At 46.5% G+C, this 12,495-nt stretch overlaps 1 protein-coding gene across 1 annotated transcript in view; it reads right to left on the bottom strand.

Annotated features, from left to right (window-relative positions):
- Positions 1 to 3,940: 3,940 nt before the first annotated feature.
- The window catches only part of DCAF7 (DDB1 and CUL4 associated factor 7), a 33,575-nt gene continuing 25,020 nt past the window's right edge, over positions 3,941 to 12,495 (bottom strand). The window contains exons 5-8 of the mRNA XM_027625600.1: positions 12,196 to 12,405; positions 11,127 to 11,244; positions 8,572 to 8,809; positions 3,941 to 4,006 (exon numbers count right to left, since the gene is read on the bottom strand). Coding sequence (XP_027481401.1) covers positions 8,637 to 8,809; positions 11,127 to 11,244; positions 12,196 to 12,405 — 501 coding nt within the window. The 3' untranslated portion in view covers positions 3,941 to 4,006; positions 8,572 to 8,636. The remainder of the gene's footprint in view (positions 4,007 to 8,571; positions 8,810 to 11,126; positions 11,245 to 12,195; positions 12,406 to 12,495) is intronic.

Below are 12,495 nucleotides of genomic sequence, written 5' to 3'. Positions count from 1 at the left end.
CCCGCGGAAGCCGGGCGCGGGTGCCTTAGATAATGTAGCACACTTCCTTTCCCCGTCCGTTCCAGAAACGCGCCCCCACCGCCCGAAAAATCCGTTCCGCCGCACGTTACTTTGCTCCTTTCTCGCACCTGTGCAGAGCCTGGGCCGAGGTGGGAGCGACTTTTATTAGAGTCCAACTCAAATTTTTAGCTTTAACTTATAGTTCACTTAGGACTTTATTATTGTCGTTGTTTATTATCCAAGCTACTTTGTGATGGGCTCGGCACTCTCCTCCTTGTACTTTGCCATATTAGAAACATCAGATTGCTCTTGTACTTTTCCAAGTTCCTGTATTCGGCACAAACCTGGGTCTTTGCTGATCCTTGTTCCACTTCACTTCACCTCGCTAAATTTTTTCCTTCAAGATTCAGTTCGGACATCATTTTCCACCAAAGGAAAACATCCCCTAATTCTCCAGTTGCGCTCAGATGCCCTACTTTGTGCTCACATGATTCTTCATACTCGCCTGTACTTTAGCACTTACCTAAAAATGTTTGTCTCCGCCACAATATTAAATTCTTTGAGAGCAGGACGCGACCCCTGTGTCCAGCATAGTTGTTTTTTTGTTTTTTAATAACAGCTTTATTGAAATAATTCACGTCATACAAGTTACCAATTTAAAGTGTATAATGGTTTTTAGTATATGTATTCAGAGATTTGAGTTACCATCACCATAATCAATTTTACATTTTAGTCACCCCAAAAAGAAACCCTGTATCCATTAGCAGTCATTCACCATTTCCCCCCAATTTTCTCAGTCTTAGGATACTACCAATTTACTTCTTCCTCTATGGGTCTGCCTATTCTGAACATTTCACGTGAATAGAATCATACAATATGTGGTCCCTTGTGACTGGCTTCTTTAGCATGATGTTTTCAGGGTTCATTGATATAGCATGTATCAGTACTTCATCCCTCTTTTATTGCCAAATAGTATCAATAATGCCATGAAGCTACAATGTTTTATTTATCCATTCATCAGTTGATGGACACTTGGATTGTTTCCACCTTTTGACTATTATAATATTGTCATGAACATTCAAATACAAGTTTTCGTATAGACATGTTTTTGTTTCTCTTGTATATACCTAGGAGTGGAATTGATGGGTTGTATAGTAACTCAGTTTAATCTTTTGAGGAACTGCCAGACTGTTTTCCAAAACAATTGCATTATTTTATGTTCCCACTAGCAATGCATGAGGTTTCCACTTTTCTCCACATCCTTGCCAACACTTATCTCTTTTTGACTATAGCTGTTGCCACTAGTGGGTATAAAGTGATATCTCATTGTGCTTTTGATTTGTATTTCCCTCATGACTAATGATGTCAAAGATCTTTTCATGTGCTTACTAGCTATTCACATATAGTATTACTTTTTTGTCATTTAAAAATATAGTTTAATATGTAACTTTGAATAGCAAAAAGAAAATTAAGGGAATTTATAATCACAAATAAGCATGAAGGCCAAAGCAAAGTCTGAGATTGCCCTAGTCCAAGCAGCCTAAGTCTACCAGGGCAAAACTGTAGTTCAACAAAGTCAGGCTACAGACTCAGTCCAACGAGGAAAACTCCACACTGGAAGGATGGTGGGGTATCTCATCAAAGGAAAAGATAATTATTATAGGATTGTGGGGAAAGGTGGAGGTTAGGTGAAATTTCAATGAAATAGAGGTTGATAGGCTCAACGGAACACAGAGCTGTATGAGAAGTGGGTCAACATCAGCTCTGGACTGCAAAGCAGACCGAGTTCAGTTTCTTTGCCAACTACAAAGCTAAATGGGGAGTGCCGTGTTCAGAAACACCTGCTCTGAAGTTCTACACCTGGGTTGGAAATCAAGGCTGCTTCTCTGTCAAGAGTGACTTAGATTCTCCAAGCAAGACTATAAGTCTTCATTCTCCCTGACAGAATTTCAAACAGGAGTCTCTGATATTAGAGAACAAAGTTTCTCAGTGAATTAAAAAAAAAGAAAAGCAGTCACTCAGAGAAGGGAATTTTATAACACTTTAAGTTGCAGGTGTGCTTGGAAGAAATATTGCTTCCTGTTAACTTTGCAACTGGTTTTATGTGTCTATCTGTGATGAACAGCAGGGCAGAATTTTACTTTCTCAATCTAAGCTAATATTCAAGATAAATTCACAGATGACTGAACTGTCTCTAGAGCCTGGTTTTCAGGATCATTGAAATCATTAACAATGAGCTTGGTTGCTAATTTGATGGGTGTGGCAGAGACAGAACTATTTATCCGCCACTTTATTTCCTCTTCCTAGGCGTACAGGCAGATTTATCTTTCTTAAGTGTCCTTGCAGTTAGGTTGGAATCATGTGACTAAATTTGGCAGATATAGGCAAAACTATTCCTCACATAGTTTCCCCTTCTAAGCAACCTTGGAGGCCACAAGTTCTGGATGATGTAGCTGACCAAACTCGAAAGGACTTCACATAAGCAAAAAGTAAAATTTTGTTGTGTTCAGTCTCTGCGATGTGGGGGTTGGTTACCGCAGCTTAGCCCAGGCTAGCAAGATGAATACCGCCAGTATGACTCTCCCAGAGCTCCCCTTAAAATAGGAACCTCCTATTTCCCATACATGTTGTCGACCATATAGCACAGTTCTAACAGAGCCATCAGGTGCTCATTTTGCCACGTAGAGTCTAAACTCTTGGAAGTGGTCTTTTGTTTTTTAAGTAGGCTTCACACCCAACATGGGGCTTGAACTCACAGCCCTGAGATTAAGGGTTGCGTGTTCTACTGACTGAGCCAGCCAGGCGCCCCATAAACTCTTAGAGGACATACTTTCCCCCAGGCCTACTGCCACCCCCAGCTCAATGCTTGTGACACGATGGCAGTTACTTGCCGAATACTGGCTCACGGAATCAGTCACAATTTGCCCTTCTTCTTTTCCCTTGAAATGACTACATGTGAATCCAGAATGAAAATAAAAATAAACGGAGGGAATATTCAACCAGGACTTAGAGCATTTGAATAGCAGTGGGGATAGGCACTCCTCCATCTTACCACGTTGGGGCGTAGGCTGAGGAAACTGGCTTGGACTTGGAAACCCTAGCCAGTCATCAGAACCTGGTGTCCAAACACACAGGGTCTGGGAGTTATCGTTTGTCACCCTTCAGAGCCAATAGTTTACTGCATCCTGACTACCCTCTTAAATCTCTTCAGTTATGCCCCATCCTCTCCTCCCCTCCTGCTCCTGCTTTAGGTCAGGCTTTTACTTCTTCTCATCCTGACTATTACAATAAGTGAACTGCCTCCCTGTTTCACCCCCTACTCAGGCATTTTCTTCACTGACTCCTAAAGTGCAATTCTGAGCATGACTTCCCTCTATGTGTTTTCCAAAGTCTCATACAAAAGACTCTGCCTGATCTGGCTCCTGCTTACCTTTCTAGTCACACTCCCCATCATTCCCCATTTAAAACCCCACATCAACTTATAATTCTCTGAATATGGCCATATTCTTTCTTGCCTCTATGGTGTTGTACAGGGATGTTCGCTCTGCTTTAAATATCTTTCCCTATTCCCAGACAACTACTCAGCCTTCAAAACTCAGCTTGAACATCCCTTGTCTTGTGAAGTTTTCCCTGACCTCCTCTGGCTCCTACCCAGACTTAGGGGATCAACTCCTCCTCAGGGCAACCAGTAAGCCTAAACACACCCGTATCGCACAACATTGCCAGGAATTGTTTATCTGGGAGACTGCAAGCAACTTGAGGGTCATGGCCCCTGGCACAGAATAGGTGCTCTGTGTTTTATTAAAAGGGATGACTCAGGCTGTCAGATAGTGAGATGGGCTGGGGTGGACTCTCATCCCCCAGCCAGTATCTCTGGAACATGACCACAGTGGCAGAATGGGAAGAACTGAATTCATCACAAGAAGAAATTCAGTCAATCTATACATGTTCAAGTTTTATTACAAAGTATGATGGGCAGAAAATATGGTACTTCTTATACAGGAGGCTGAAACAGAATGAAAGGGTGAAAATTAGGTTTAATATACTCAGGAAGCAAGAAATAAAGTCATAGATGTAACACTCCACTTTCAGGTGCCTTTGAAGTCGCCTTCAATGGAGATTTACCATTATGGTTTCACAGCACAGTGTTAACATTTTATTACAAGCCCTGTGTACAATCAGTCCTGTGATAATAATATTTTAAAAAGAAAAGTGGGTGATAGTACAGTTCCATAGGGGGTAGCTTCCTCTCCACCTGACCATGGGAGGTCACAAAACCTAGAGTATAGAGGAAAAGTTTAAATATATAACAAGAAATGAAGTTCAGACGTACTAGGCTAGAGGGGACAGACATTGATTGGCTAGAGCTTAACATCTCAGAGAACAAGGAATCTCTGTTTTCTACACAGAGGTTTGTACAATCATGCTACAAGTTCACACTCAGGGGAGGAGGGGGGGAAGTCACTGACAGGGTCATAAAATACACAGGAACCCAAGCAAGCGATTCATACTCAACTCAAGCGAGTCAAAGCTGTAGCTCAACAAGTCTCGTTGCACACTGGATTACCACAACCAACCCCAGGCGAGAGCATTTCTCTTAAACAGCAGACACCACAAGTCCATAGCCACTGGGTTGTCCTAAAGGTGGGTCCTTGTAAGTTTTCTAGCTGTTACAAAGACTGCCAACATCTTTCTTCTTGAGTTCATACTTTCACTAGCTTATTTGTTTCTGGTTTGATACACCAGCCCAAGCCTCTTTGGGAAGGCACCTGCACGTTTCCAAACTTAAAAAATAATATCCACAAAGTAGCCTGAGAGGACCGGGCCCGCACTGTGTAGCCACACCTTTAACTCAGCAGCAAAGACAACGGTGGGAGAAGAGGGTGCAGGTGGGAGAGGCGGGCAAGGCTCTGCAACAGGAGACGCTGGGGGCAGCTGGCCCAGCCAGTATGGAGAGCCTCGTCCAGGGCTCACAGTGATGGTCAGCTCAGCTCAGCTCTCCTCCCTCAGAAGTCCCAACTTAAGTGCCAGGCATGACCTTCCTTCCTTATCCTGGAGTGCAGAGAGTAAAGGGAAGCATCTGTGTTGAGAGAGGTGTCTACTTGAATAGTCTCCCTTACTCCAAGCCAGGCAGGCAAAGAAGCTGCCACATTCTCAAACTGGGGATGGCCCTCCCATGTGTGGTAAACCCTGCAGCTCCCACCTGTCCTACCGCCTCCGACTTGAGGCCCAGGCTACAGCAGGGAGAAAGTTCTATGGGGGCAAGACCAGAGGAAGAGAAAAGAAGAGGGAGGGGAGGAAAATCGGCAGGACTGTTCACAACCTCTGCTCTGTACAAGCCTACAACCAAGGAGAGCCATGATGAGGAATGGCCACGGGACTCCCACCACCTGTGGATTGGTGCCACCGAACATCACCTATGGCTCAGTGCTGCAGGAAGGGGCTCCCTGCCCGAGCTGCCATCCTGTCTCCACAGTTAGACAGTGTCACAAATACCTGACAGATGGTCCAAAACGGCTGACACAGGCTGTGGGCACAGCCTCATTCCATGGCCACCCCAGACCTTTCATGCCCTCTAATATCATCTCCCTTGATCTAAAAAAACACTTACCATAGATTTTCTCCCACGTCCCAAATCTCCTCCGAAAATTTCAGCCAAAACTATCATCAAAACCTTGTAGGAGTCTCAATTTTTTCTGTTTTTTTTTTCCCAAATCTTAACCGGTTCTTTGAGAGCTGATCCTGGTTCTGACAAGAAATTCTCACCCAGTGATCAAATATCTTCCCTCTTCAAGTCCTTGACTTGCAGCTCCATTCCTCCCTAGAAGGAGAGGGTTCCAACTCTTTGGGGTGTAAATACTCAAGCCCCTGAAGGACTTGTACCCATTCACCAACTCTCTGATGAGGAACCTGAAGCTGAATTTATTTAGCACCTCTCCATCCCCTCAGAGCAGACAAGGAAAACAAAGGCAGCTTCGGCCCAGGAGGTAGGAGCATACAGAAGGGCCACCGCCAGGAGAGCCAGAGCCCAGACATGCTGCCCTGTGGCCTTTCCAGGGAAGCCCTGGCCACTGCTCTTCTCACACTCAAGGAAAGCAGATCCAGAGCCTCCCGCCCATTCTCTCTGGGTGGCAATTTGAAAACCTGAACAAATTAAACAGACACTTGCTTTTGAAACTACAACAGATCTCTGCTTCCTGGACCATGCCTGGCTAAGAGGCTTTCTCAGCCTTGAGACTACAGAAATCCCCTCCTCAGCCATGAGGCCACCTGGCCTATGGTGGAAATGGAGAGAAAGGGAGCTGGGACTTCAAAATACTGGCATCTCAGCAACTGTGAGTGTGTGTGTTTGCTCAGGGAGACTGGGGAGTCTCACCTGGGCCCCAGGTGGATGCCAGGAGGAGGAAGACTGCACTGCAGGACCTAGGGAGGGGTGAGAGGTCTGGGAGCCCACAGGGCAAGGAAAAAAAAAAAACCACCAAAAGTTGCTGGTTTCCAGAGTAGTAGCAACTTTATGCAAATATATTCTAATTACTACAGACTAATTTTTTTCTCCTGATTGTTTTCCAGTTCCAGTTGACAAATCTCACCATGCAGACCACGTTTAAGTGCAGATCAGGAAAGGAACCTTAACTTAGAACTCAGTGCAGTTAAGCCCTGCCCCAGGACGACCAGCCCCTCCTACACTCTGACTGCCATCTCAGACCCTTTTCCAGGAGAAGGACCTGATGGCCTCCTAGAGCAAGCAACCATCAACTTAGACTTGCTACCCTTGAGAGAAGGACCCTGGAGCCAGCAAATTATAAGCAGAGGAGGGTTCAGACCAAGAACAGCTCACTTTACACCGCTGAATGACACAGTGCAAATCTGGCAGTAAATGAAGGAAAGTCAACCTCAAGTGGATGGCCAGCTAACGCGCCTCAAAATCAGAGTAAGAAAGTAAAAAAGTAGAAGGGGAAATATGCTAAGCCTTTTTCTTTGGACAAGTGCCTGTGTAGTAAAGCAAAGAGCTGTGACTTTGGAGATAAAAATACATCTGCTCTGGAAAAGGAGACTCAACCAAAAGAGTTTAAGGGCCCAGGAGAACAAAACTGTTTTGTTTCTCAAAAGCAGGTGAGAACCCAAGTGGACAAAACCACCAGCCTTAAGGTCTGCTACTCTCCTGCTCAACAGCTGCACAACTCAGAGAGGCTCAAAAACCTATGGCAGAACACGCTAGACCAAAGTCCCCCTAGACTCTGAGCATGTCCCAAACCCTGCCTGCCCAAAGACTCAACTACCACCAGAATCACACACAAGCCCTCTCCGTGGAACTCATTCATGTAACGGAAACAAACACTGCAGCCTGCAAGTCCAATACTGCTCAGCACCTAATGGTGGGGGATGGGGTGGGAGGGTGGTGACAGGTACGCCTTAACTGGCTGGCCCTGCAGCTATCTATTTACTTGATGGCCTGGGACTATCACAGCCTATTAATCCACTCCTTCCAGGAGCTGACAGTCCCCCATATCTAAAGAAGATCTTGTTCAGGATTAGACACACAGACTATGTGTCTTTCGAGCAGGACTCTCTCACTCAAAGAGTAGCCAACCATCAGTCACAGTAAACCAACCAAATCGAGATACCAAAGTTCAGCTTACAGACTGTGCTTGCCTGTCATTCAAGACGTGAAAGAAAATGGCCTGGGACTTACATCTGGAGGGAAACACTGACTCGGAAACTAGGTACTGGAAATGTACTCTAAGCTCAGCTTTTCTGAAAACATTCCCTTCAAGTCAGACACGGTGTCTCTCTCAGCTCTACCACATGGCCAGCAGGTCCCAGTGGGGTCGGACAGAGGTACTTCAGGAAATAACAGAAGACTTCATGTGTCTGTTTGGGAGCCCAGAATGCCCTTGAGAAGAGCCGGGCTGAGAACAGGTGAGAGAACTGGCCGACTTCAGAGCACCGAGGCGGTCTGGGACTCCTGGTCAGGTACGTTGCACTCAGGCAGTGATTCAAGAAGGCAAACTGCTCATGGGGTTGGGGTCCAGTGCTAGATCCAGGCACTGAGGGAAGAGAGGAAGTGCTAATGGGGTGGACTATGAGACAAAGGAAGAAACCGGGAAGAGTAAAGTTCTTTTTGTAAAAAAATTAGCCTGATAGGTAAAAAATATACAAAGTTGAAATTTGTTAAAGACATTGATAATAGGAGGAAAGACAACTCCAAATTGGTATTTGTTCCCACGTAAGTGCTAACAGGACACAGACACAGATTGCCGCCTTGGGCAGCAGACAGGTAAGAGACATCTGGGGCAGATGAGTACAAACATAGCCAGTGCCTGCAATGCTCATTAACACAACAGCTGACAAACAAATATACAGAAAAGTTTAATGGAGGAACCAGAGGAGAAGAGAAAGGGAGAGAAAATCGTAAAACTCGGCCCTGGGCTGAGGAGGCGCCACACTAGCACTGAGCCTGGCGCAGACAGCGATGGGACGACTGGCCAGGAACTCCTAGAGCAGCTTCTGCTAACAGTGATGCAAAGCAGTGAGACACATACTGGCCACCAGAAACACGTTTCTTCTTACTTTCGGGATGGGGCAGAGGCAGGAAACACACAAGCCCCCGCCTCGTGGGCAAGGCGCCGCCAACGCTACACTCGGAGTATTTCCAGGCAGTTGTTGTAGCAGATGGCAATCCAGTCGGGCTGGGTCGACGCCCACTGCACGTTGTTGATCTCTCCTTCAGCTGTGTAGGCCAGGATAGGGTCCTCGATGGCCCGGGGCATTTGCTGGATGTCCCAGATGAGAGCCTGGTGATCATCCGCTAGTGAAAGAGAAAGCCAGCAGCAAGGTCACAACTCGGGCAAGGAGGAAAATGGCCCCTGCATTTGGGGTGGGTGGAGGGATCACAGTTCACAAAGCATCTGCTCACCAAGATCCCAGCTAGGGAGGTTTGATTTCAAGCCCCCGTTTTATAAATGAAGAAAGTGAGACTCAGAAATGTTCAGGCACTTGCCCCAAGCCCCAGAGCTATGCAACCAGTGAACGGCAGAGCCAGCACTCAGAGCAAGGCCTCTGATGTGTCCCAGGGCCCCGGTCACTGCGGCAGAGCTAGGATGGTGGAACAGGACCTAGACGGGCACCTCTCACCTGGGGTAGGCATCAGGAAAGGACCACGGGATATAAAAATGATCCCCAAACATGTCATTTGCAGCCACTTAAAGTACCTGAGCACTTAAAGATCCCTTTCTGATGATTCAACTTAATGGGATTTTACCCGATTTCATGAACTTTTATACTTTGATGAGGTGTTACACAGATGAGATGAGGTGCTGAGTGGACATGTGCTATTAAAAACAATCTTCCCTAGAAAAGCTACCTTCTCTGCCCTGGGAAATACCAGAAAGAAGGCAATCACCTTAAAAAAATACATAAGCACAAGAAAAAGGACTGGAAGAAAATATATCAAAATGAGAACAGTGGTACCTACGAGGATGGCAAAGTTATGAATTATATTTACCTTCCTCTAGTTGGTAAGTGACCTGTAACGTGGTCATTTACTTTTATAATCAAAACAATAAGTTCCTAGTTTAAGGGAAGAAAAATAAAAAGGCAATATCCTTCAATACCACAGTGTCCCCTGATCCCATAAGCCCATCCTGATGTGAAAACCTGTCTCTGACACACAGGAGATTTGAGGAGCCTAACATGCCAGGCAGGCTCGTGTGGGCAACACCAGCCTCCTGCCACGGCCATATAACCCAGGCAACGTGCAAGATGCCCTTCCCAGGGACCACCTCTGTCAGGGGCTCCGGGGAGCTGTGCGCAACACTCAGCACATCTAGAGCACTAAGTTCTTTGTCCTCAGTGCCACTCTCAACCAAGCACATTCTTCAGCCACAGCTCCTGCAACCGAAGGGACTCGGGACAGGTACTGTGTGTACAGCAGCAGGCTGCACAAAGGCAGCCGCTAGGAGCGGAAGATGGGCTTCTACTGGGGGGCGCTGGTACCATTCTCCACGAACAAGGGACACCGTTCTTTCTTCCTTCTCCCCCCCTTCCCTATCCACACCCCTGGGGAAAAAAGAAGGCAATCATGAAGGAGTCAGACCACAGCCTGAGGTGCAGAGGAAGGCAGAAGGCCCCTAACTGCTCCTCAGTGACATACAGGCATGAGCAGAAGGCCAAAAACAGGAAAAGTTTCAGGCCTTTCAAATGAATACTAAAATAGCACAAAACCACCAAACTACTCTGCTCCTTTGGCTTCATAATGAACAAAGAAATGAGGATGCTATGGATTAGTGAGGAGAGGAAAAAGAATGTTAGAGAGAAACCTGAGGCACCGAAAATGAAAAAGATAAGAAGCAGAACATTATGGGGTGAGAGTGGAATCCTGTCTGTGTAAAATAAAGGGGCAGACATTCGTCTTCGGGGGTATATGTAGGCATGTACCCACATAAAAAGGTGTCGAAGGAGACACAATGACTGTTGCCAGAGGCCACCTATGGAGAGTGGGACTGAGGTGGACATAGGACAGGAAGGAGAAAAGATGACTTTCACCTTATTTTATACACCTCAGTATTATTTTAATTTTTAGTAACAGACATATTATTCCTAGAATAGAAGCACACTGACAGCCAACCTATTTTTCAGGGGTACTCTTTTCGGTCTGGCAAATGGTGAGGTGGGGACTACAAGTCACACACCAGTGATCAAGCCACGCAGGGCCTTCAACACCTCCAGAGCCTACTGCAAAGTTGTTCTGTCTCCCCAGGGAGTGTCAACCTCGGCCATTCCCAAACATTCTGTTCCATCTAAGAGAGATTGCCCCCCTTCTCCATAGTCCTGGTTCTGAGTCCTCTGGGCCAACCTAGATTTCAGGGAGGCACAGCCTATAACTGATACATGATGTAAAGAGTATACAGCAGGAGCTCTGCTATCACTGAGGGTACAAGATCATCTGGAAATGTGGACTACTTCAATTTCACAAGTGGAGGGAGCCTCTCAATTGAGTTACTTTGCTAAATCTCTCAAACTACCCTTGGGAAATAGCGAGGATTACAGTTCTAAGGAGAGAAGGGGAAGATCTCCTCCCCTCACCCTCCCCATGGCTCCTCCCCACGCCCCACCACCATGATTACCTGCAGTACAGATGTGGCAGGATGAGTGTGGGGCCCAAGCAATGCCATTGACACACGCTCGGTGGTTGTTCAACCTGGCGACAGGTGTGCAGGGAACTCGGACATCCAGAATCACTACCTGCAGAAATAACAAGTAAACGGCTCAGGTACTTCAGGGTGTTAACAGAAAAACAAACAAGACACCACAAAAGAAAAAAAAATTCTAAAGCATAACGTGTTCCTTTGTGGATTTAAAGACCATTAGAGGCAGAGGGTCTTGGGCCCAAAAGCAGCTACAGGATTGAGGAAAAAGAAAACAAAGAGACACAAGCAGTTTATAGTCTCTATCTTAAGCAACGTAGGGCCTTTAGACTGGTAAGGAAGGGGAGAAGCGGGAGTAGGTATCGTGAGTTTGGATAATCCACCAAGTCCTATTCTGTGCGTGTGCTAAGAATTCCGTGCATGCTCAGCCGGACAGAATGAGAGGCCTCTCCCCACAACCCCCAAAGCAGAATTTGAAATGTAAGAAGTCTGAGGTACCGGCATCCCCAAAAGTTAATTACTGCATCGTCTCGAACCACACTTTACTGCTTTTATTAAGTACGAAGAGTTGTCATTTCCGTGTCTGTTTCCTGAAGCTGGAAGAATCTGTCCAGACCACAGAAGAGGAAAACTGCCTGTTTCTTTACTCAGCACCGTAAGCACATATGATTTGGTTTGCCTTTTAGACATTGCTTTTCTTGGCTCCAACTCCAACACTCCAGTATTAAAAGTTCTTAGCACACAGTCCTTGTTTTAGATCAGACTTTCTCAATCCTAGTGCTACTGACATTTTGGGTCCGATCCTTCTTGGGGTGGGGGCCGCTCTTGCATGCACTGCAGGATGTTTAGCAGGACCCCTGGCATCTGCCCATGAGATACCGGTAGCACCGCTGCCTGCCAAGTTGGGGCAATCCAGAACGTCCCCAGACATTTCCAAAGCTCCACTGGAGAGAAAACTGCCACCAGCCGAGAACCACTCTGCTAGCTAGCCTCAGTGGTGCCACAGTTAGGTGGGCAGGCCTATGGCAGCCTGAAGCAGGGTACTCACCTCCATTCCATCCATGGCCATGGTGGCCAGGTAGTTAGGGTCCTGCTTGTTCCAGCAGAGGCGAAGCAGTGGGTGATGCTGTGGGTCTTCATAAATGATGGTGCTGTGTTCTAGATGACGGAGGTCAAACATCCGCACCGAGCCATCAGCGCCCACAGAGGCAAACATGTCCCTGCCACCCCCAGCCCGACTAAATGCAATATCATAGACCTGTGGGTGAATAAGAAGCTCCAGTCAGATTCAGATCCGGGACCTTCTTTCCCTGTAGCAGGGAACCCTACTATCCCTAGTTCCCCTAAA

This window comes from Zalophus californianus, chromosome 16 (genome assembly GCF_009762305.2).
Source record: "Zalophus californianus isolate mZalCal1 chromosome 16, mZalCal1.pri.v2, whole genome shotgun sequence".
In the NCBI taxonomy this organism is placed as follows: Eukaryota; Metazoa; Chordata; class Mammalia; order Carnivora; family Otariidae; genus Zalophus; species Zalophus californianus.
This window is presented reverse-complemented; position numbering and strand designations above follow the sequence as displayed.